The sequence below is a fragment of the Phocoena sinus genome, chromosome 2 (assembly GCF_008692025.1).
Source record: "Phocoena sinus isolate mPhoSin1 chromosome 2, mPhoSin1.pri, whole genome shotgun sequence".
Classification (NCBI taxonomy): Eukaryota; Metazoa; Chordata; class Mammalia; order Artiodactyla; family Phocoenidae; genus Phocoena; species Phocoena sinus.
The window spans coordinates 150,367,321-150,393,704 of NC_045764.1; the positions used below are offsets into that span (position 1 = coordinate 150,367,321).

Genomic DNA, 26,384 nt, shown 5'->3' on the forward strand with positions numbered 1-26,384 from the left:
TCCATTTAAATAAAATGGCTCCGTTTAAATAAAACGGGAGATTTCCATCAGCAGTTTGACTCTGTATATGTATGTATGTCACTGTTTTAAAGTCTATTTCATCTATTATTACTGTAGTTACTCCAGCTTTCCTGTGGCTGTTGATATATCATTTTCCATCCTTTTAATTTCAATCTATTTGTGTCTTTCAGTGACACAAAATAAAGTATGTTTCCTATAGACAGCATATAGTTGGATCATGTTTTTTTATGCGATCTGGTAATTTTTGCTTTTTAATTGGATTGTTTAAATCCATTCACGTGTAATGTTATTATTGATAGAGATGGCTTAAGTTCCCTGGTGGTCTAGTGGTTGGGATTCTGCGCTTTGACGGCTGTGGCCTAAGTTCAATCCCTGGTCAGGGAACTGAGATCCCGGAAGCCACACAGTGCTGCCAAAAAAAAAGGAAGATATAGATGGCTTAATTCCATTCTTGGATTGTTCAGTTGTATTGAAATACAATTGATTTTTTTGTACTGATTGTATATCCTTCAACATTGCTGAACTCATGTATTGGTTCTAATAGATTTTTAGTGGATTCCTTAGGATTTTTCCTATCTATAAGATCATGTAATCTGCAGATGGAGATGGTTCTACTTCTGACTTTACAATGTGTATGCCTTTTTTCTTTTTCTTGCCTCATTGCTCTGGCTAGACCTCCAGTACAGTGTGAATAGATGTGGTGAGAGTGGACATCCTTGTTTTATTCCTGATCTTAGAAAGAAAACTTTCAGTCTTTCACCATTAAGTACTACGTTAGTTGTGAGTTTTCATTAGATGTCCTTTATCAAGTTCAGGAGGTTCCCTTCCATTCCTAGTTTGTTGAATGGTTTTTTGGGGTTTTTTTTTGCGGTACGCGGGCCTCTCACCGTTGTGGCCTCTCCCGTTGTGGAGCACAGGCTCCGGACGCGCAGGCTCAGCGGCCATGGCTCACGGGCCCAGCCGCTGCGCGGCATGTGGGATCCTCCCGGACCGGGGCATGAACCCGCGTCCCCTGTGTCGGCAGGCGGACTCTCAACCACTGCGCCACCAGGGAAGCCCCTGTTGAATGTTTTTATCATGAAAGGATATTGGATTTTGTTAAATGCTTTTTCTGCATTGAGATTTTTTTGTTTTTTATTGTATTGATATAATGTATTACATTAACTGATTTTCAGATATTAATTTGAATCTCTGGGATAAACCCTACTTGGTCATGTTGTGTACTTCTTTTTATATGTTGCTAGATTCAATATGGTAGTATTTTGTTGAAAATTTTTGTATCCATAATCCTAAGAGATATCTGTAATTTTCTTGTGATGTCTTTGTCTGGTTTTGGTATCAGATTATATGCTTGATTTGAAATGCTGGCCTCATAAAATAAGTTGGGAATTGTTCCTTCCTCTTCTATTTTTTGGAAGAGTTTGTGAAGAGTTGGTATTCTTCTTTAAAGGTTTGTTAGGATTCAGTGAAGAAGCCATCTGGGCCTGGGCTTTTCTTTTTTGGCAGTTTTTTGACTACTAATTAAATCTCTTCACTGGTCATAGGTCTATTCAGGTTATCTATTTCTTCTTGAGTCAGTTTCAGTAGGCTGTGTCTTTCTAGGAATTTGTCCATTTCATTTATCTAATTCGTTGGTATACAGTTGTTCATAGTATTCCTTTATAACCCTTTTAAAATTTCTGTAACGTTGGCAGTCATGTCCCCTCTTTTTTTCTGATTCTAGTAATTTGAATTTTCTTTCTTTTTTCTTAGTCTAGCTAAAGGTTTGTCAATTTTGTTGCTCTTTTCAAAGAGCTAGCTTTTGGTTCCGTTGATTTTTCTTTGTTTTTCGGTTCTCTATTTTATTAACTTCTGGTCTAATATTACTATTTCCTTCCTTCTGCTTGCTTTCGGTTTAGTTTGTTCTTCCACTGTCTTATGTTGTGTCTTCATTTTTGTTTATCTCAAAGTATTTTCTGATTTTTCTTTTGACTTCTTCTTTGACCCACTGGTTATTTAGGAGTATGATGTTTACTTTCTACATACTTGTGAATTTCCCAGATTTTTAATTTTACTCCACTGTGGTCAGAGACATGCTTTGTGTTATTCCTATGCTGTCAAATGTATTAAGGTTTGTTTCATGGCCTATCGTATGGTCTGTCCTGGAGAATGATAGGTCATTGTTAACTCTAAGATCTCGCTGTGAAATAAAATCTTCTCTGGGTGACTTTTTTTTTCGTTGTGTTTCAGATTGTCGTTATAATGAGAGGATTGCCTGGCAGTGGAAAGACACATGTTGCGAAACTTATTCGAGTGAGTATGGGAAAGTGAAAGAATCAGTTGCTTTTGTTAGCCACTTGCCTTCTTAGCAAGTAATATGATATTGATACAGATATTTCCCGTTTGATCCGTTCTAGTTGGCCCATCTGGTAGATGCTATATCATAAATTTTGATCTGCTTAGGCAGATGCTTTGCCCCTGCTTGATTTGAAACTACAAGAAGATTGCGTGGTATTTAGCCACAGGAAAAACTTTGTGCACATTTATTAACTTATTCCATAAATTCTCTTTAACTTTCTTGAATATATGATTCTCAGGATAAGGAGGTAGAATTTGGAGGACCTGCACCCAGAGTTCTAAGCCTGGATGATTACTTCATCGCTGAAGTGGAAAAAGAAGAAAAAGATCCAGATTCTGGAAAGAAAGTGAAAAAAAAGGTATGGTATATTCCTTTCAGATTACATCCTGATTCATAAATAGCATTGAAAGGAAAACATGTTCAGAGAGAAATGTGGCTTTTTTGAACACAAACTTTAGTACTCAGGTGTGAAGGAAAGACTAGAAAGTTGTCATGTCTCCAAATGCTAACGAGGGAAGAGATTTAAGATGATTCTTTGCTTTTGCTAACTCCATATCTCTTTGGGGGGATCTTAGGTAATGGAATACGAATATGAAGCTGAGATGGAGGAAACCTACCGCACCAGCATGTTCAAAACTTTCAAAAAGACTCTGGATGATGGCTTTTTCCCTTTCATCATCCTGGATGCCATCAATGACAGAGTTAGACATTTTGACCAGTTTTGGAGTGCAGCAAAAACCAAGGGATTTGAGGTATAGATTTAAAAGAACTTTAGAGTACTTTATGTTATCATGTAAGTGCTGCATTTGTTTGCCTAATCATTATTCATTCTTTCTTAGGTATATTTGGCTGAAATGAGTGCAGATAACCAGACTTGTAGCAAGAGGAATATTCATGGAAGAAAGCTTAAAGAAATAAATAAGGTGATTTTTTTTGAAGCACAGAGGGTGTAATATTCTAAACTTCATTTTGCCTGTTTCATCACTGTTGTCTGGAAATTCTTATTTATCCCCTTTACTTTCAAAATATATTTTCTACCTGCTCTAGTAAATGTTTCTTACCCTTTGTATCTAAGGGTATGAGGTGTCCTAGCTCTTCCTGGAACTAGCCTGTTAGACTTCATAGTATTAGTTAAATTTGTCTTGGATATTCTCTTGGCCTTTCTTTGAGTAGTTTCCAGGGATAACATGACCTCCTGAATCTCTCAATTAGATGGCCGATCACTGGGAAACGGCACCTCGTCATATGATGCGTCTGGACATTCGTTCTTTGCTGCAGGATGCTGCTATTGAAGAGGTGAGCGTCCTTTGGCTCGAAAGCAGTGCAAAAGCGACCTCTTTTTCCGCCTTTTTTTATTTTGAAAAAAATTTAAGTTACAGAAAATTGCATGTATAGTATTGCATTGGCCAGAAAGTTCGTTTGGGTTTTTCCATAATGGAAAACCCTAACAGATGTTTTGGGCAACCCAATATAAGAACACCTGCATGACCTTCGATGAGATTCACCAATTGTTAATATTTTGTCTCATTTTTCTCTACTTAGATTTCTTCTTCCTCTTCTTCTTGTTACTACTACTACTGCTACTGCCACTAGTACTACTGCTATTCCTCTTACTGTGGAACCATTTGAGAGTTAAAATGCAGACCTCATAAACCCTTTAGCCCTAAATAGTTCAGTAGATATCTCCCAAGAACAAGGGCATTCTCTTTCATATACAGTCCATATTCATATTTCACCAGTTGTTCCCATACTGTGCTTTATAAGAATTTCTTAAAATCCAGGATCCAGTCCTTTAATACAAAAAATGGTTTCTCAGCTATGTCATCGTCATGAAAGACAAAAAATTTTTGAAGAGGATAGGCCACTTAGCTGTTTTGTAGAATGCCCCTCAATTTGGGTTTGTCATGATTAGCTTTAGGTTAAACATTAGCAGGAATGCTACATAAGTGACATTGTGTTCTCACTGCATCATATCAGGGGTCATATGATGTCGTCTTGTTTCATTATTGGTGATTTAAGTGTTGATCACTTGGTTCAGGTGATATTCATCAAATTTTTCTGTGTTTTTCTCTTCCTAATAAGTAATCTGTAGGAAGATACTTTGAAACTATTAATATCCTGTTCCCCAACAGATTTTCACAGATTGCAAATTCTTGTCTAAATCAATTACTAGTTTGAAATAAATAAATCTTTATTATGGAAAAGGAGAAATTTTTCTCTTTTAATCAGTTATATACTTCTGTTTCATTTGACCTCTTCCTGTGAATGAGAGTTACCTGTACTCAATGTTGTCACTGTATTTTTATGTGTTTTTACCTCCCATGCCACTCATCATCCCATTTCCTCTGGCTTCTGCCCCAGCCATTCTCTAGAGACTCTCTCACCAAAGATTTCCATGGCAATGGACAATTCTCACTTCTCTTGCTTAATTTTGCAGCCACATATGACATGGTTGACCATGTCCACCTTCTTGAAACCATTTTTCTCTTGGCTTCTGTGAGTCTACCTTCTCCTGGTTTTCCTCTTGCATCTCTGGCCATCCCTTTTCAGTCTCCTTTGCTGGCTTCTCTTGCTACCCAGTCCTTAAATGCTGGGGTTCTTTAGGGCTCTATCCTAGGCTCTATATTCAATCTGCACATTCTGTATCGATAATCAGGCTTTTTGGTACCTTGGATTGCCACTTCTATGCCCTTAATATTAAATTGTAAAGGCTGGAATGAATTTCATCAGTATCTTAACAGTAATTATATCTGTGTAGAGGGGTTATGGGTGATTTTTATAATTCTACCATTATTTTCCAAATTCTCTACCAAAAAATATGTATTATCTTAGTACACCTCAGACTCAACCTATTCAATACGTAATTCCTCCAAACCTGTTCCTCTTCTCACATTCTCTATTTTAGTAATTAGATCCATCAGTCCGCTTGGTTGCTGAAACCCTGACTCTCTACTCTCCATTATCTTTGACTCTTTACTTTCCCCTTGTACCAGTGTTTGATTCTATCCCTCCACCATGTAGTCAGTCTACAAGTTTTGTCAGTTTTACCTTATAAATACTTCTCTAATTTATCTACTCTCTATTTGTATTGCTACTATTCTGGGCCAAGCTATTATCATCTGACTTTTCACTATACCCTTTCTTACATTTTGAAATTTGAATCATACCTGTTTTACTTTATTGAAAAAATACTTGCTAAAGGTTTTAAAAAAAAATCCTAGTAATCCATTGTCATTCAAAACAGATAACCATCAATTTAGATCATTATACACAACTTCATAGAGAATTACAAAGATTGATATCCCAGGAAAATGAAAAGCAGGAATATCATCCTGTCTGTCAGTTCTGTTGCAAAGTTTAGGGTGTTAGAAATTACTTAGCATGTAACAGCAAGTCTGTGTGTCTTGCTCTGGGTACTGTGCTCATTTCATATCTCATTGAGGGACTCAACATTTTCCTAAATGTTAACTCAGTCTTTTTGTGTGTGATTATTGCGGTATTGTAGGTGGAGATGGAAGATTTTGATGCAAATATTGAAGAACAGAAGGATGAAAAGAAAGATGCAGAGGAAGAGGAAAGCGAACTGGTAGGAGACAGAACAACCACTTTGAACAAAGTGTCTCTTTATTAAGATTCTTAAGGGTTTAAATTCAGCTCTGTGATCAGATGACTATTGTTGATATTGCACCTTAATGGTAAAAGTTTCCATAATCATCTTCAAGGAGACTTTTGGATACTTTTTGTTTTTCCCCTGACCAAAGGAAAAGAACCCTCTACTGTGTTGTTACAAGAAAATTTTTAGAATGCTAAGAAACTTACCCTTGTACTCACTCATCTATTTGTGGGTGGCTCTAGGGGAATACACTTTTTAAGAAAATCGATTACATTTGAAAGGGTATTCTTACATTCCAGCAGATACGTGGTACAGCCTACCCAATGTATGCATAATTGTCTCTTCTTCGCTATCAGAGCTCAAAATTGATTTTCTATAAACTGAGGCAGAAGAACTTATTGAATGAGGAGGCAGAGGGTTGCCACTGACTGCTGGATTTGTTCTTCCGCATTTTATCCTATTAAGTGATGGGGAAAATGATTTGACTGTGTAGGCAATGCATTTTGCTTAGGCTGATTAAAGGCTTACATAGTGCGAATTCAAAGATCCCGTGTACCTACTGTAAATGCTTTTGATCACACCTCTGTAGTGATGTCTGCCTTTACCCTGTCATTCAAGAATATGCGACCTATAGACTTACGTTATTTTCAGTGTTTGCTAATGGGGTACAGAGATTAGCAGTGCCTTGGAATAGTGTTGCTTTTTAAATTCAAAATATTATTTGTTTTATTTAATACTTCAGCCCTTGCTAAAGCTGCTTTTCATATTCTTCTGAAAATGTGCAAAGCGAGAACCCTGATTCCTAACCCCTAGAGAATATATTCTCTCTAAGGAGTGGTCCCATCAACCCATGTGTGTTATAGAGGACTCTGAATAGAAACTGTGTGTTTGCATAGAGATGGTGTCAATCTCTACATTCCTAGATTTCATATGTGGATTAAAAAATAAGCTTTAAAGTTAATGGCATTTGAGTCTCCTATGTTTTTTTTTCTTTAAACAAAGTATTTTTATTAATTAGGTTGTATTTTGACATACATGATCTAAGATGTAGGCAGGAAATTCACTTAAAGGTCCACGCTGTCCTGGAATATGGCTAATGACCAGTTTAGCTACTTGCAGCGTGTGTACTAGCAATCGATCATGTGAGAAGTCTCTAATGTTAGCTTTCTGAAGCTCTGTCTTCCTTTTGTGGAGATTTCAGTTCAGCATATGGTTCATAACATCTGACTTGCTTAGGTATAGGTCAAAACTTGGAACTTTTAATTGAATGTACTATTATTTTTAAAAGTGAAACACATTATAATACTATATTTTTTCATCAGAAACATGGCAGTGAAGCCTTAGAACTCTACCCTGCTGAACTATCTCTTTTATTTCCAAGTAGCCTAATATTTCAAACAGTGAGAAAATGATTTTAAGTTTTAAGGAAGAAAAAGGTGGTTCCAGCAGGGGGAAATTAATGTACTCATTTTGCTTATCTTTATGTTATAAACCTTCTCTTAACCTTTTTTCAAAATGCAGAATCGAGATCTTCTACTATTGGGTTCTATTCCAAGAGTAAAAGATTCTTGGAGAATTGACCCTTGGAAAGGGTTAAGAGCAAGTCTTGTGTCATTCAGACCATTTTAATGGAATTTTCACTGAACTTTACATTTTCTACTCTGTACTGATTACTATAGCTGGGTGAAATCCAAACTTTTCTTGGTTAAGAGACTCCTTTGGGGGGATCATTGGTATGATATTTTGTCTTCTTTAGTGCTTCAGTGAACCTCATAGATCTGACTCAGAATTTATAAATATATTATTCTAGTGATGTTTAAGTTTTTCAGATGAGTTTTTGAGATACAACTGTACAAATTCCATCAGTACTAAACTTTTAGCACCATCATTTCAGCCTTTGTCTTGGTTTGTTCTAAACATGTATTTGGAAAGGATGGTATAATTTATAATCTGAAATACTACCTAATTAGTTGAAATTGAATTATTAGTCTGGCTTAAAGACTAGAAATGTATAAAACGTGTAGATTTCCTGGAAGAATGATGATGCTCTAGTACACTCTTACACAGAAGCTATTGTCATGAAATGTTCAACATACTTTCCAACTTTACCTGTGTGTCAGTCTATTCTATGAACTCGAACATTCCCAATAGTAGAAAGATATATGGATTCTTAAAAGAAGATGCTGACACCTTTGATGAATCTGTCCTATATAATAAGTCCTAACCTAATATTAAAGTTCTGTATGTTAAGACCTAATAGAGAACAGAGTCCAAATGAAGGAAAGGGGGAATCAGTGAATTATGTGGAAAAAGCATACACTTGCTAGGTGAATAAACTGAAAGGCTTACTACATAGCTAAATAGGTACATTGTGAAATTTGAAAATCTTATGTAGGACTTCGTTTGAAATAAACCACCCAGTTATTTTATTAAATAAGATATAAATTGCCTGTGGAGATTTCTGGGTTTTCATATAATAGAAAGATGTAATTTTTTAAAAGACATCAGAAATAATAATCTAGTTTCCAACTGATGAAAAAGTAATGCTCTGAAATTGATTCAGTAAAATTAGTCTTTGTAAGATCTAACTGGTAAATGGATTGAGTCATTTTAAAATGAAGTTGAGCTTCATAATTGTGTTCAGTGATACCAAGTTTTCTCCCTTCTTTTGAGTATCTAAAAGTACACTGGAATATAAAGTAACTGTCTTGAAGAACACTCTTTGGACCTCGTGGCTACTATCACTTGATAATAGCAGTTGTATTTAGAAAATAACCTAGCTAGTATTATAAATTCTCTGCTACTCTGAATGATATTAATTGAGCACAGTAACTACCATACATTCTTACCATATTGGCTATATAGCTGTTGTTCAGACTACAGTTGTGTGTCCTGAACTGTAGTTGCCGCCAAGCGCCTTCATGATACCACTCTAAAGTGACTATTCTGAAATCTGGGCAGTGAAGTTTGGTGAATTTGGTAATTCAGTTTCTTCAAAGATAATGAGACTGTGTTTTCCCTCAGGATATATTTATAAATAGTGAGTGGAAACTGAATCCATTCCCAGTTTTAATGCTTTTCCAATTCAAAAGTGATGTGCATGTATGTGTCTCTTTCTAACCCTTCGAGCTTCTCTCTGTGTACGATTTAGGGTTACATTCCGAAAAGCAAATGGGAGATGGACACATCTGAGGCAAAGCTAGGTGGGTATTTCCTTTTTCCTGTTTTTATATGTGATACCTGATGGTAATGGTCATAGATCTTTCTGCTATAAGAAGAACAAATTTCCCAAAGTTTCTGCTTAAATGAAGATTTTTGGCCTACCTTACATCCTCAGTCTGTTTTGTTGGCTTTCATTTATGTCTTGTGACAGAGTGAAAGAAGAGTATTTTAAAAGAACTACCTTCGGTACCACTTAAAGTTTTTAAAGTAAATGGAAATATGTGATAAATTTAGTAATAAAACACTGTCACTTCTAAAATCCATTCATTTATATTAATCAGAAATGTTGGTGTAGGTGAGGTTTCTACTTTTTAAAAAAAATATTTAACTGCAGTCCAAAGTTGAACCTGATTATGAATACTTTGGGTAATAGTGGTAGTAATAATAATAAATATTGAAGTTTAAAAATTAATTAAAAGGCAGTTATTTTCCTTGTATAATAAATTAGAGTTTCTGAGTTGGGGAGGTAGATATATAATTCAGGTCTTTGAGGAGCCCGCTTTGTAAGATTCCGTTTAAATTTTCCTCCAGCTTGTCTTTAGTGCCAGATTACAAGGTAGACTGGTGAAAATTGTCTAAATCAAAAATTGGAGTTGCTTAACATGGGGTTCTTTGTCAAGCAGAAAATCATACATATCCAATGGATTTTACCCCAATATTTCACGGTAATATTGCAGAACAATTTTTTTTTTACCTCACCTAAAGAGAACCATTTAACATGTTGATTAAGATGTATTAGTAAATAATTTAAGATAATGGTATAAGATTTTTGGAAAAGATGGACCTTACTAATATATGAAGTATGACTGTTGGTCTCTGCATTTCTCCTCCTGGAATTATGCTGGAACTCCAAAGCTGAAGTAACCATAGAAATACATCTTAAATTTATAGAACAAATTTGAGTCATTTAGCTACTTCACTGTTTGAGGCATATTATCTGTGTTTCTGACATCAGAGGGATGCACTTTACACACAATTGCATAGGCTATGCTTTTTATTTTGCCCAGCTGATCATGTGAGCCATTGATGACGACCAGGTCCTATGTGAAAAGATAATTCCGTAAACTGTAGTATTACCATATTGTTGCGATAGGTGCTTTGTTGCAAAGTCTAGGATTTTTTTCTAGTATATGGCATGTGGAAATGATATGTGGTTTCTGACATATTCTTGCATTTGTCCTCCCTCTGTGGGAAATCTTAATAATAAACCATCTCCTTCCCTAAACTTTTAAAGTATTCATAAGTGTTTAGATGCAATTAAATATGTAGGAAAATAACAATCACAAGTTACTTTTTTAATAACAATGCTTTAGATATGTTTATTTTAAGATTAGATTAAATCTGAAGTTCTGTACTTATAGAATAACCTATAAGACTATAAGATCATTTCCCTATTTTCTGGTTCTCTAAGTAGTGATTATCTTTTGAAGCAAAGAGAAATGGTAATTAAAGAGACATGGGGATTGTAAAATATTTTAGCTAAGCATATAATCTTTAGAGGCCTTATGTAATATATTATCTAGGATAATGCTTTTTTTTAACTTGAGCTAGTCCACTTTCTATTTTCCTTTCTAATTTCTAAAGAGAAAGGAAAATGGAATTTAGTTATGATGATTATTCAAGATAATATGACATTAATCTTGGTATCAATTTCTGGAAAAAATTCTGGCCTATCTACTATTTGCTTCTCAGAAAACACATTTTATATAAATTCAGTCCATTTTAAAGGCAGAATGTTAGACGGTGATCCAGAAATAGAACTGTTAAATAAACCATTTCAATTAAAGGCACTGAAGATCTAGTAATGAATCTAGGAAATAAATTCTTACATGATTGCAGTTGGGTTTTTGTTTGTGACAGTGATGTTTCGTATAATGACTTGCCTCTTGCACCACTGTGTTATCTTGAGAGCTATATCATCTTTAGAGAAAGGCAGGTGGAGTGTGAGCATTCCTGAAAGTGCTTGCTTCTTTGAGATTGGCCCATGGAGCCAATTGAGAAAAAGAAGAAGAGCCTGAAACATGAGGCTCTTCATTTGAGAATTAGCCTATTTATGTTGCCTTCCTGTCATAGCAAATTCAGTAGATTTGATTAGCAGGTACAATTTATTTTTTTGAGTATTTTACCAACATTTCTTAAATTACTCTTGGTAACATGATTATGCTGGGTGGAAACATACTAAGCTTTAGCAATGTCATACGTTGAGCTAGACAAGCTGAATCTGTAACTGAGGAATTTTGATTTACAAATGAGCCTGCCAGTGAGAAAATACTTACCTATAATCTTTCAAAGAGCTGTTAAATCTCATTGTAGAGTCTCAATCTGTGTTCATTAAGTACAGTATACAGTTCAGCCTATGTGTGAGTGTTAAATTGGAAGTGGTGTAATTTTAGAAAAATTCAGAACTGGCCTGAGCTGCATCTGGCATGGGTGTCATGGAGTTGTTGAAGACTGCCTGTGGCCCACCTTCAGTAGCACCTGAATGGCTCCTTTCCAGCTGGGACACAGGCACCCTAATGCAAGGGTGGGTGTTACATGCCACATCAAATGCTGGGATTCAGCATTCAAGCTACTTAAATTCCACTGACATGATTTTGGTTTCTCAAACTGAAAAACCAAAAGAATATTTGAGACTGTTGTCATCCTAATTTAGGCTTCTTCATATCGAGTACTTTTGCTTTTCTCATCTCAGTGTCATTTGTCTCTGCTTATGAGTTATTGTGTACTGGCCTTCTACATGTCAGGTGGTTTCATCTCTTCACAGTTGGAATGCAATTATTATTTGTATAGGCACGTAACCCTTGTGTGTTCACTGTGATCAAATTTTCAGAAATATCATTTATGTTTAGAAAATATATAGATATATCTAAAATTTTTTTTCTGTTGTGCTGTAATAATAATATATACTGTTTTGAAGATGTGGTAAAATTCTGTGACCTGCCAAGTTGGATATTTATACTTTCATCTTCATCTTAAAACTTCACCTTTTGAAATTCAAACCTCTGAAAATCATTAGTATGAGTGTGTTGGACACCAGTCGTCTTCTGTAACTAACAAATACCCCAGATTCCTCTTCCTTCACCTTATGCCATACATCTGTGTGTTTGGGTTTCCAGGATGCCATGTGGAAGAGGTATGAACCTTTCTTCAGCCCCAAGAAGGAAACTTTAAACATGTTGTGCACAATAAAATTTCAAATTAAACATTACAAACAAGGGTGTTCAGACTAGAAATACATGCTCTTCTGAACTTCCATGTTGCAAATATGGGACTCCTGGTGTGTAACTCCTGTCATACACCCAGTGTATGAGGAAAAGTTCTTGCAGTTTTCTCACTGCCCTTCTGTATTGCTGCCTGGCCATGTTCAATTCTTAGAGTTGAAATACGAAATTTTCCTTTGAAGTATGTTAATGTGGAAGTTGATCTTATTAAGTTTGGAAATCCTTTGAGGTTTATTCAATAAGTGTATTGGAGCTGCTTACTCTTCTGCTAATACTGTACACTGTTGAACTGAGAACAGTTTTACTGTTTGTGGGACTTTGTTGGTTTTCTAATACCATATTTTATGTCCCTGTGCAATCAAGGTGTCACTTCTTTAAGATCTTGTATAATATGGCCTGTCATATACATGTAGGTTAGAGCCATTTGGTAAGCATGTGATTTACAGAGGAGATTAGAAGACTGTTTCTGTTGAACTCAGTCCGTGTTAAAAATTTTCCAAAGTGATATGATAAAAATTTCTTGGGTTTTGTAAAGTGTTGTAGCTTGCCTTGCTGATATTTCAATAATATTGCTTTTATGGGGGGAGGAACGTAGGAAATAAAAGCTTTGCCAAGTATGCAAAATCTTCCTGGTTTTTGAGGCCTGTATGGTATGCACAGTTAGTTGTGTGTATAACTTTTACATTTGAAGCATAAACTCACCTTCCCTCCTGCTTCCATTGTACTTTTCTTTTCATGTCAAGTTCTCTCCACCTTGATGCCTAAAAGGTTTCTATTATATATACACTCTGCACCCTTTATGGACTTAAATGAAGTGTGGTTATTGTGTGTTTCTGAAGTGTTTAGGTTTTCCTTTATTGACCTACTTAATAATAGTGTGTTTATAACTACAGATGATCCAAAAATTTAGTGCTTCAATGTAGTGCATATATATATATATAATATATATATATTATATATATGTATATGTATAACTCATAATATTTCACATGTAGAATGCAAAATCAGAATTAACAACCAATAAAAAAACCCACACATTTTCATCGTGTGTTCTTGAAGACACCTAAACTCATATCTAATAATTTCTGAATCAGCAATCCCTGTTCATTTAATTGATTACAGTTTGGGGCTTTTGGAAAGCCTCTCAGATTGAGGATTCAGAAAGAAAATTCAGATCCAGCCACTTTGGCTGACTAGCCCTTAGCCTCAGGATGGTCAACAGCACTTCACAGTATAACCAAAGAAAGTGGTGATTTGTATAATCAACTTACTCATAAACATTCTCATGACGAATCGTCTCACAGTGGTCAAAATCCCAAGAAACTGTTAATCTAAAACCTTTCTGAACGTTAGCTTGGCTCATTAAGTTCTTGTACTACCTGCTTTTCATATAATACGATACACACATGACTGCACATCTAATGGGTGGTGTTAATATTGTGTTAAAGAAAAAAAAGAATGGAAGAAATTGCTCTTAGAAAAACCCAATGTTGCATTTTCATCAAAACATGAGAGCTGAAGTGTTGTGATTTTAGGTGGGGTGGGAGGATAAGGAGGCCAGGAAACAAGTGCCTTCTCTTGTTCTGCCCATATTTGTTGCTTAAACCAACATAGTAATATAAAGGCTGCCAGTATGAACACCAGATAAACAATGGAAATTGCACAGAACTCGATATTATCTCAGCCAAGAAGATAGTTTGGATCTACAAGTGATGCTGCTCTCACAAATGCGGATGTGCCCTCTGACAGTGTTCCAGCCTTCTTTTCCCTTGTTTTTGTGTCGTGTGCCAGCTCACACTCTTCCTTAATGCTGCGGCTCTGTGTTTGTCCCTCAGACAAGTTGGATGGCTTGAGAACTGGTACTAAAAGGAAACGTGACTGGGAGGCTATTGCCAGCAGAATGGAGGATTATCTTCAGCTCCCTGATGATTATGACACTCGTGCTTCTGAGCCTGGGAAGAAGAGGGTAAGAGACTGTCAATAACTACCAACAGATAAAGGGCCCGTTTAGGCATCTGGTTTTAGAAAGTTATAGTCAGATAATCATATGAATGCTGTTTTTTTAGAGTGGTTTGGTTTATACTGTATCATATTACACATTAAGAAAAAGAGTCCTTACAAATGATCAGATCAAAATGTACAAGTAACTTAAAAAATGGAGAACAGAACCTCACGTGGCTAGCATGTTGTCCACCTTAAAGGAGTTTGGAATGGCTGCTTGTGCCATTTTGTCATGGGGCAAAAGAGCCAGGTGCAAAGTAGAGTATTAAAGAGAATCTATGGGACTTCTTAATGGATTAGATGTAGAGGGTCGAGGATGGATGAAATCAGAGGTGACTCTTCAGGGTTCTGGCCATAAGCATTCCATATATGTGGTGCCATTTACTGAGTTAGTGAAAAGTAGGGGAGATGTAAGCTTGGGAGTGAAAAATCAGAAGTTCAGGGAGGTACCAGTTAAGTTAGAAGTGATGATAGGACTCAGGTCTCCAAAATTTAGAAGTTCAGATACAGGTAAATGTTTTAAGAAGTAAAGAATACTCCATTGTTAAATGATACAGGGAAGACAAGTAAATTGAGAAAAGAGAAATAGCCATTGGATTTGGCAACATGGAGATTGTTGATGTTTGATCAAAGAAAGTCAAGCTTTCTTAGAGAGTTGAAGGACAGAAGCCAATTTGGAGCAGATGGTAGAAGAATAGGAAATGAGGAAGTGCAGAACAGCAAATGTAGATAACTTTTTGAAGAAGCTTTGCTATGATAGGGAGCAGAGTAATGAAGCCAGGATGTTGGATAAGTCTTCCACGTAGATGTCAAATTCAATAAAAGTGATAATTGTATATATCCTTTAAAACAAAATAAAGTAAGAGGGATCATATTACATATGATAAACCTTTTCCAGCTAGTCTGTCTTGATCTTTCTATTTAAGTATATACAAACCTACAGTTCTTTTTGTTTTATTTTTTTTTGTCTGTGCCACGCAGCTTACAAGATCTTAGTTTCCTGACCAGGGATTGAACCCTGGTCCTTGGCAGTGAAAGCACAGAGTCCTAACTACTGGACTGCCAGGGAATTCCCTACCGTTCTTCTTAAATGCCTGCCTAGTGTGCCATTGTTTGGCTGAATAATCAGTTATTTATCCAGTCCCTTATCAGTGGATGCTTATGCTGTTTTCATTTTATTGCTAATATAATACTCTGGTGAAAGTCATATGCATACATCTTGGCATCTTTTTGACAGTATATCTCTAGGGAATATTTTTAGTCTTAAAGCTGCAAGCTCATAGAATATGATTTATCATTCTGACAGATATTGCGAGATTGTTTTCCAAAAAGGTTGCACCTATTTATACACCCACATGTAAGGAAATGCCTGTTTTTCCACACTTGCAGCAGCAGTGCTGTTATTGAACTTTTTAACTTTCGACAATCTAATCGGTGAAAAAAAAATGGTATCTCATTTTTCATTTCTCTTAGTAAAGAATGAAGTTAATAATAATTTCATCATCATTACACATCATTTCTTTTTTATGAATTCTCTTAGTAATTCAATATTAAAAGGATATTTATTAAGAGAATAAAAATGCCAGTAAAACTTCATTACAGTGGATACCATTACAAAGGACTCCAGGTTTCAAAGCTCTTTCAAATACTGCAGACAGTCCCTAGACCTGCCCTTGTCTGTGTCTTGAGACCTGGTTAGTGGCCTTCTGTATGTACCCAGCTCCACGCAGGGACTACTTGTCTTGATACCTCTTATTCCAGTTTTAAGGTTGGGGCAACAGAAAAGTAGAAACAGCTCTTCCTTGGGCATAATAATTTGGTGTAACAGTGAATAATTCCAAATGAGAAATATTTTTCTCTAGTTCATTTTTAGTCAGGTAACTGTTACTCTCTTCAATCAGGAGTATGTGATCCCATGTAATTTACTTTGTAAGCTGGGTGGACAAAGAGCATGAGCGGTTCACATCCTAATTCTTGTGGCTCCTCTTTTCACTCTCCTCCCTGCCTCCCACCCTCATTTCAAATAGCTTTTTTTTTCTTGAGGAGATAGTAATTTTTTTAAACATTTTTATTGGCGTATAATTGCTTTACAATGGTGTGTTAGTTTCTACTTTATATCTACTTTATATCTACTTTATATATAGCTGTATATATACAGCTTCAAATAGTTTTTAACACTCAAATCACTTACCAAAATCAACATCAGAGCACAAGGAAATCCTACAGGTAGCCAGGAATGCAGGACTCATTACTCATTCCTTTCCTGGGGGGGTCTCTCTTTTTTTTTTTGTTGCGGTACGCGGGCCTCTCACTGTTGTGGCCTCTCCCGTTGCGGAGCACAGGCTCCGGACGCGCAGGCTCAGCGGCCATGGCTCACGGGCCCAGCCGCTCCGCGGCATGTGGGATCCTCCTGGACCGGGGCACAAACCCGTGTCCCCTGCATCAGCAGGTGGACTCTCAACCACTGCACCACCAGGGAAGCCCTCCTGGGGTCTCTTGATTTCTATAATTCAGCTTTTTATAAATATTGGGCAGGTTTCTGGGATTAATTTACACTGTAACACAAAGGTAGTTCTGTAGAGTTGATATTAGAATTTTACCAAAATGGCTAGGTTTTAAAATATAATTTATTTTTTTAAATTTCCACTTGCTTAGTTGGGTATAAAATGGACTTTAATTTGTGTTTCTTTGATAACTGTGGAAAAGTGAACATTTCTCTTGTTTGCTGAACTCGTACATTTCAGAAATATTTTTGGTGACAACGGATAAAATATATGTATCTGAAACTTTTGCGTATTGGTCAAGAGTTTTCTTTATTATAACTTTTTTTTCTTTTTACAGTTAAGATAAATGGCAAAAAATTGAGATTGTAAATCTCAGTAAAAGTACCTCTAGGAAGATTAGGAGGGACACTGACATTTAAGAAGCTATTCCTAGTTGAAAGTCATTATTTTGCTCCATATATTTTTAGTGTTTTTGGTAATTATTCATTCCTTCTACGGCGTTGTATGTCTGTGTGTCAGGTCTGTGCAATTGGAGGCCACTTAAGGAGTGGACCTCCACTGGAGGAACCTGACATGTAAATAAATAATGTTGATATAGCATCAGTTTTAAAGACTTAGAATTTAAACTACAGATTTAAAAGTTAGCTGTTAGTTGACTCAGGGCAAGATTGATTAGTGTGTTTAACTCTGTGCTAAGGAAGTACTGTGGACTGGTTACCGTTTCTTTGTTCAGTGGCCACAATCCATCTGTCCATCCATCCATCCGTTCTTCATTCCCCTTAACCATAGTCATCTTTTGCTAAAATGTATACCCTTGATCCCAGGGAGAGCTGAGAGAGGGGTGCATGAATCTGTCAAAATAAATACATCAGCATTAATGGGCAGCAGGCCCAGAGATCTTGGTACACAGAAGCCCACATTGTTTATTAAAATAGCTTTTTACTGAGGCCCATGAAAGAAATTGAGTCATAGATTTTCTACCCACAAAAAATCTACTTTAAAAAGAGTCAGGTGTTATCAGTTTTCCCCCACAGCTGTTACTGTGTATCTTATCTTTGGCTAACTGGTTGCTAAAAACAGTGGTAGTGGTGGGGGAGAAGAAGCCTAGTCATTTGATTACCATTCCTCTAAATGATAATAGGGAGGGTCAGTGTACCTCTAAGAGCAATTACACATTTCCAGGTGCAGCATGGTTGAGCATGCTCTGGTTCCCTTTCCTTGTCACAGATCACAATCACAATAAATCACAAGCCATATTTAAAATACAATCTCTGCAGACTTTGGTACTAGGTATTGCAAACCACAGTTTCATAGTCTCTTTTAAGTATTTCATGTTTTAGAGGATATATCTGCTTATATTTTTTAAATTACTACTATAACATGTAAGAATCCATATTTTAAAATTATCAGAATACCAATAGAAAATATCCCTGATCTATATATTTGTAGTTATAATCTTGCCATAAATGGTATCAACTGAGTCTGTCTCTTGGTCTGTCCATCTCATAAATGAAAGTAATCATACCAGCTCCCTGTTTTCTAAGGATAAATTTCAAAAAATGTTATTATGTGGAGATAAATAAAACTTAGTCTTTCAGGACTTCCCTGGTGGCACAGTGGTTAAGAATCCGCCTGCCAATGCAGGGGACATGGTTTCGATCCCTGGTCTGGGAAGATCCCACATGCCGGAGCAACTAAGCCTGTAAGCCACAACTACTGAGCCCAGGCGCTGAGACGACTGAAGCCCGGGTGCCTAGAGCCCATGCTCCGCAACAAGAGAAGCCACTGTAATGAGAAGCCCACGCGCTGCAACGAAGAGTAGCCCCCGCTCGCCACAACTAGAGAAAGCCCGCGCGTAGCAATGAAGACCCAATGCAGCCAAAAATAAATAAGTTTTTAAAAAAAGAAAAAAACAACAACTCAGTCTTCGATCTAGGGTGTATATAGTCTGTTAGGGAAGAGAGATCTGTAAGTGGATAATTGCAATATAGTATGGAAGTTCAAAACTAGACATGTCAAAATCCAGAAGTAACTCCAGGGAAGCAATGATTAATTATTTGACTGGCAAAGGACGAGAGGGATAAAGCAAGGGTTGATGACGAGACTCATGCCAGGTGGACCAGGTTAGAACAAAGACGTTTCAGGAAGAGAGACTAGTTTGTGCAGCCTTACGGAGATGAGAAATGGCCCAGTGTGCTCTGAGAGCTGGAAGTAATTTTGTGTTGCTGTATAAAGTGCCGTAGGTACTGCCCAGAGATGCTGCAGGAGAATAGACAGGGCCAGATCCAGAGGGACCTGTGTGCTTGGATTTTATTCTGTAGGTAGGGCACAGATTTAAAGCTGTGTGTATTTTAGGACGATTCCTCTGGCAGAGTGGATCGGAGGGAGTGCGAATGAAGATAGGAAGACTAGGTAGAGGTTAGTGCTTTTCCTTAGGTAAAAAAATGAGGCCAGTGAACTGAAAAGGAGTGACAGGAGGGGGAAGGGGATAGGACTGAACTGAGGGCTGAACTGTTCAGGAGCTGGAGTGGTTAGGACTTGGTGATTGACTAGAGAGTTTTCTTTCTGTAACTTAAGGTATATGGCTTTCTTCAATTCTCCACAGTTAACTTCTAATTTTTTAACCTCCTGGCTTTAAATTAGTTATCCTACCCATTAGACTATTCAGAAAGCTAAGAGGCTCTTTGCGTACTTATTTTTTCTAAAGCCCAGCCTAATGCTGTGTTCTTTTTAGGTGAGATGGGCAGACCTGGAAGAAAAGAAGGATGCAGATAGGAAAAGGGCCATAGGTTTTGTGGTCGGACAGACTGATTGGGAGAAGATCACAGATGAAAGTGGTCACCTGGCTGAAAAAGCCCTCAATCGAACCAAATATATATGAGACTTAGTTTTTGAATGGAGTCATTACTCCTCTAAGGTAAGGGTACACAGTCATATAAATAGCCTACTGTTTGTTGTTTTGAAGAGTTTGAGATAAAGAAGACAGCATGCTTTGCTAAAAATGCTTCTCTTCTTGTATTGTTTTCTGGTTCTAAAAGAGTAAGTATGTTCTAGTTGCCAGCATTTGCAATACAGGGTATTAGAAAAGGAAGCAATTTTCTGCAACCTGGCTTACTTATAAAAATATAAGACTTAAGGAAAGCTTGGATTCTATAGATTTGGTAAGGAGTGGAGTGATGAGAGAGACTAAGGTCTGCTGAATTTTCTGTCTGTTCCTTCCTGCTGTGACAGCCTTTTCTTTTCTTTCCAGGTGGTTCGCTTTGAGGTGGTCTGAAGCCAACGCCTCATGGAGCTTCGTTGTGTGTCACCTTGCTTCCACATTTCAGTTTTTGTTTTGTTTCTACTGCTTTAGTTTTTTAAAGTTCTCCAGTGTCCCCAGGAGGTATTAGGATCTTGCTCTACCCAAGCAAGACATTAATTTTTCTTTTTAACTACTTTGGGGAGGGAGGGATTGATAGCTTAACTGCCGAAGCCAGGTGGAGATCTGCCGGAGGACTCCAACAGACAACGTTTCCTCCACTGTACAGTGTCGCAGACTATCTCTATCATCATTGCTTTGTGGCTGTTTTTGTTTTTTTACTGTATGTAACTGGTAGTTGATTGTACTAGGATTAAAAAAAATAAACTTTCATGATAAAGCCAATGAGATTCATGGGCTGTACAGCATGAGCCCCTTTCTCTTGTTTTCTTAATTTTATTTTTATTGCTTTTTTAATATGGTGTGTTCTAATTACATGCTAATTGAACATCCCAAAACCTCTTTTCCATTCAATATTATGTAGCTCAATGATTCCATAATTCATGTTGTAAACACAAGGCTCAGTGATGTTCACAACACTTACCTTTGTTTTATAGCTGATTTCTTTCTCTATCTTGGTGTCTTGAAGACTAGTAGAGACAATTTCAAATATTCCTCAGTTCCCTGGAGCACATCTGTTCTGTATCGTGATGTTTTATTGTTTTCGGATCCTTTCTCTGCTCCTCCCTCTTTTCTTTCCTTCCTCTTCTTACTTTCTCCCTTCACGTTCTGTTATGTTTTGATTTTTCCTTGATCTGGCTTTGACTCCTGGTAGGCAAAACTGATGTACTCCATGAAGCTTGGGAGCTTGTTGCCTCACTGCTAACCTTGAATTGTTGATTTTTTAAGTCAAGATTGCAGGGCAGGAGTATGGCGATGCAGAGTGCTCTGGTAGGCAGCCTTTAAGCCTGTCAAGTTTTCAGGTTCTTGCCAGAAGCATGGCCTTCTGCATAGAATTTCCTCTCTTGTGAATGGTACCAGGTGGAGCCTAGAAATATGCAGAGCTAAAACCCAAATATCGTTCCTGTTTAAAAACAGAAAAGGAACTCTTTTCCCTTTTTCATTCTGCAAAGAAAAAAAAAGTTGTTTCCAGCATGAGAGAAGACAGAGAAGAGACTTCTTTCTCAAACATCATTCCCACTATGTAATTTAACTCAGCAAGCTGTAAATTTGTTTACAAAAGGCTTGAATATTTTGAAACGTTTACTTTTGGGCTACAAATAAAAACCTTTTAGTTTTATGACCTACATGAAATACTGTGTGAATAGAGATAATATTTATTGTTTATTATAATATTTATTACCATTCAAATAGTATCAGTTTTGGGTTCAAGAGCTTGAAATTATAGTGCTGAAGACTAACGGGAAATTCTGATGACTGTATTTTTTTTATCTTTGCTGCAATTCTGAATGTTTACATGTAAGAGGCTTTATGTTATTAACAAGTCAATACTGAATGTATAATTTGCTACGTTAAGTAACTTCTGGTGATTGTAGTGTTTAACAAGCTACTTTGATTGCTTATTGGCCGACAAGACATTTCTATATAGTGATCTTTCTCAGCCGCCTCTCCTATGTTGAATTAAGGTACATCACAGGATAGTCAATAGAATTATCATTTATACAAAGACCAACTTACTAATTACTGAATCTACCAAATGTCCATTCTCATCAAAAAACAAAATTTCCAGAATGTGTTCTTTAGTTCAGGAGGTATATATGTTCTTAGAGAGAGTGTTTTACTTCAGTTTTCTTAACCTTTTTATGTTCTGACTGACAGTATTCAGAATGCCAATGAAATGAGAAGTGTTAATCACCCACGAATCCCTTTAAATCTGTCATGCTTTTGCCTTGCAGCCATGGCTTTGTGTCTGCGATCTTATGCCAAGAGGGGGGAGGGAAAAATGAACAGGGTCAGAAATAGCCTCTGCTGATTTTTAGAAGATACAGATTAACATGACCTTAGGCAATGAACATAGAATGTTGCCTACTTGGTATAACACATAACCTCGATGAAAGGAGATTAATGAAAAAAAGATCAGGCACCAAAAAGAAAGTAATAGTCAGTTGATATTTGACTTTGCTGTTAAGAAATTCTTAAATTTACATTATTGCTAGAAGCAGAATAGAAGAAAAAGATCAGGAATATCTTGGAGAAATTTGGTGTGGTTAGAAATTGCCTTGATAACACAAATACTTTAAGTTTATTAAGAGATGTCCTTGGAATACAGAGGACCAAACTTGGGTTGCATTTATTTGGTAGCATTTTACTGTTACTTATTAACATTGTTTTCCTTATCTCAGAAAGCTGCTTGGTACGTGTTTTTTAATTTTTATTTTAAACATATTAAGTTTAAAATCTTTTGTGGTATCTGTGTCTTAATACAAAATAGTCCGATGTTGGGGAAAGTTCCAGTTATCGTTAATGTTTCAGATCTTTTAAACTAAATGTAAAACCTCTCACTTACCGTGCAAGTAATGTGGTAGATGAGGTGCAGAAATTTTTCTATTTGGGAATCTTTTATTTAGGGTTAAGCTGGCATATTCAAAATATGTTGTGGCTGATACAGAGATCAAAAGCCATTAATAATACACGGTAGTCTGCTTGTTGACACTTATTTGATTCACATAATTTTCCAGAAGTTCAAATTTGATTAAGATATCAATAGTTAATTCAGAAGTTTTTTTGGATAAAGATAAAATCTTAAATTTTCTGGTTGGACTCATGTCTTGTGAAAGAATTTGATTGTTGATTGTACAGATCAGAGTAAGTGCCATCTCATCTGGAGACCAAGTATTAAATTCTGAATTGGATTGTCTAAAAATTTATTACTTTGGAGGCGCCTCAGCTTTTTGTTTAGTGTTTTATCTTCCTAACTACACAAGGTGCAGCTATTTTGGTAATAATAGACGTCTAGAGCCAGCTTACTGCTAGCACTGTAAAAGCAGCAGGTTGTCAGCTACAAAGAGACCATACAGCTGTTTCAGATGGATTTTAGAGTTCAGAGTTACCAAAACTGAGATGCATTTTACTAGGCTATAGAAGAATGATTCCTCATTTCTAGTATTGACAGACCCTAATACAGGTTCAGGTTCCTTTCTTAGAACCTGTGTGATGTTAATCAAATTATTTACCCTATCTGAGCTCCAGTTTCCTCATCTATAAAATAAAAATAACAAAACTCACCTATTAAAGGTTTCTGTGAGGAGTAAATTGAGATAATGCTTGTAAAGCTGCTTGGCACAGTATCAAGCTCAAAAATTGGTAGCTGTCATCATCATTATTTTTTGACTTGTTCTCATATAAGCTTTTAAAATTAAAAATTTTCACTTGGCTTGAAGATAATTGTCACTTTTTATAGTCAGCTACTATAACTGAGCTAGACCATATGAAATAGTGCAGTGAGTGTAGGTTGGAAGAGTAATAATTTAGAAGCATTTTCAGGTAACCAGTGAAACTGATCTTCAGAACTAGTATGGAAGCTTAAGAGAATCACTTAGGTAGAAAGGCTCATTAATAAGTACCCAGGAGGGGATGAGTAGTAATGGAAAGCTGTTGCCAGACCACATGTATGAACAAAGGCACTGAAGCATTGATTTGCCTTGTCATATATTCAAAAAGAAAATAGTAATTTTTATGAATAAGTAATACATTCATATGGTATGAAATTCAGAAGGTTCAAGAGTATGTATAGTAACATCTCCTCCCTTCCATCCAAGTCCTCAGCCTCCTACTATCCCATCTGTAGAGGCAACCAGTGTTGACTGTTTCTTTTGTGTCCTTTCAGAAAAGTTCTGTGGATAAGCATTAACATTTTTGTTTCAGTTTACCCAAATGGTAGAGTGCTACACACACTACTATAGTGTTTTTTGTTTTTTGCTTTGTAGTGTGCCTTAGAGGTCATTCTGGTCGTATAGAACATTCCCGTTCTCATCCCCCCACCCCTACTCCCCTCTCCCTCTTCTCCCCCTCTTCTCTTTCCTCCTCTTTAGTTTTCCAAAGGTACCTTCTTATTGTAAGAAGCTTTACTGATAATTTTTAGAAATTTATCTGTATTTCTGTTCTTTTGATGGCATGGAATATATACTCTGTGGGTCTGTTTCTGTACAGTTTTATCATGTGTGTAGGTTTGCGTATCCACCCCCATCTTCCTCCCCCTCCCACCGCCCCATCTCTAACCCTAGGCAACCAGTAATCTGTTCTCCATCTCTGTAATTTTATCATTTAAAGAATGTTATATAAATGAAGTCATATAGTATGTAACCTTTGGGGACTGGTGTTTTGGCTTTTTTCACTTGGTGTCATTCCCTTGACATTTATCCAAGTTGGTATGTGTAGCGATAGTTTGTTCCCTTTTTATTCCTCAATAGCATTCCATCCCATCCTCTTTTATAGCTGTACAATGTTTTATTTTATGTCTTTACCATAATTTAACTTACCAGGTCTCTGTTGATGGGTATTTAGGCTGTCTTTTGCTGTTATAAATTGTGACTTTCATATATTGTCATCATTCTGCCACTTCTATCCTTGCCTAATTTCTAGCAATGAAGGAACACTACTAATGTTTACATCCTTTACATAGACATCCTCAGAGGGTGACAAGAGCCAACACAACACATCACAGCGGTGAACTGTCAAGGGAGATGACAAATGAAATGAAAAAGGCAAATCTTGTTTCCTGGAAAATCCTGCATGATAGAATTCTGACAGAGTAAAGAACCGTGGTGTGTCTTAGAGAGCTAGAGTGGCCAGACTGATGGTTCATGGTCCACACATGACTAAGAGTTAAGACCTTAGTCCACTGTCCTCCTCTGTACCTAGGTATTTATGCTTTTGCACTTCAGTGACTGATCTGATCTCAGGCTCTATTGCTTTCACATCAGACTGTAGTCAAGGAGCATCCTCGTGACTGAGGCTGAGCTTCTGCAGTTATGGACAGCCCTCAGCCTGCTAGCAGGAATCTGCATTTGTGATCCTACGAAGAACCTGTAGACTTAATGGTTTATCATGTAGGGAAAAACTTGACTTTGAATCTTCTACTTAATAAGCTTGAATTTTTTACCAAATATTCATATTCTTGTTTTTGACAATATTGATCTAGATTATAGATCCATTTCCTTTGATATTTGAAGAATTAAAATAATTTCTTCCACCATGACTTGAAATCCCACTCTCAGATCTATTGTTTCTGATAGTGACTTCCTATGTCTTGACTAGGCATGTCTAATTTTTTTTTTCTTTTACAGCATCTAGCTCAGTGCATGGCTCATATATCTGTAGAGTGAATAAATAGAGGGGATGCCTCCTATGTGTATGGCAGTGGTCACTCAGAGTCGGACAGGTGACACATGTGTGAGGCAGAGGGTGGAGACTGTGGCAAACTGGAAAACAAGGTAGGTCCTGTTAAAGGGGAGGCGGCACCTGCTCAACCACAGCAGACTGGCCATCTGGGGATTTGGATCTTGTGTTGCCAGATTTTCTGGGGTTTCAAGAGAAGTGAGAAAACTGGATTTTTATGTGAGATCTTCAATATTTCAGCACCAGGAACTTCTTTGTTTGGTTTGGTCTTTTTGTAAATGCTTCAGCGCACACAGGCTGCCTGTCATTTCACACTTGAAGGCTGCGAATTGAAATTCTTGATATTAGGCAAGAGGTTGAAGAGACCATAGAGCTCATTCCTGTTGAGTCCCTTCATTTTACAGGTGAAGTTTCTGAGGCTGAAAGAAGAGAAATGACTTGCTCACTTACTTGATGGCAGAACAAGGCTAAAACTTGGTTTTCCAAGTCTGTAACCTGGCACTTTCTTTTTCCTTAACTACAACACCCCCTTTATGAGGGCCCTCATAAGTTCTAGGATGGCATATCCTCCGGTATTGAGTATGTTGTGCGTGCATGTGCAGAGGTGTGTGTTTACTAAATTCTGTGGTCCTGGAACCATGTGACTCATTTGATCACCTCTGAAACTATCTTGACCTCTCAAGAAGCAAAGAGTAGCTATACACATGGGCTCTCATTTATTACTTATTAGATTGGTTGACATTTCTGTTTAATCACAGAAGCTTAAAAATTTGACAAGAGGGCTTCCCTGGTGGCGCAGTGGTTGAGAGAGTCCGCCTGCCGATGCAGGGGACAGGGGTTTGTGCCCCGGTCCGGGAAGATCCCACAT

General features: G+C 36.9%; 1 protein-coding gene across 4 annotated transcripts in view; it reads left to right on the top strand.

Moving 5' to 3' along the window:
- Positions 1-20,589, top strand: part of YLPM1 (YLP motif containing 1) — a 66,898-nt gene extending 46,309 nt beyond the window's left edge. Inside the window, exons 12-21 of one of the 4 annotated variants that reach the window (XM_032621062.1) lie at positions 2,251-2,313; positions 2,598-2,717; positions 2,935-3,111; positions 3,199-3,282; positions 3,572-3,655; positions 5,865-5,945; positions 9,124-9,175; positions 14,251-14,381; positions 19,655-19,837; positions 20,171-20,589. In XM_032621062.1, the coding sequence (XP_032476953.1) occupies positions 2,251-2,313; positions 2,598-2,717; positions 2,935-3,111; positions 3,199-3,282; positions 3,572-3,655; positions 5,865-5,945; positions 9,124-9,175; positions 14,251-14,381; positions 19,655-19,801 (939 nt within the window). In that variant the 3' untranslated portion in view covers positions 19,802-19,837; positions 20,171-20,589. Of the gene's footprint in view, positions 1-2,250; positions 2,314-2,597; positions 2,718-2,932; positions 3,112-3,198; positions 3,283-3,571; positions 3,656-5,864; positions 5,946-9,123; positions 9,176-14,250; positions 14,382-19,654; positions 19,838-20,170 lie in introns of those variants that run through there. The other 3 variants (XM_032621066.1, XR_004348256.1, XM_032621070.1) reach the window with 3 other exon arrangements.
- The last annotated feature ends 5,795 nt before the right edge of the window (positions 20,590-26,384 follow it).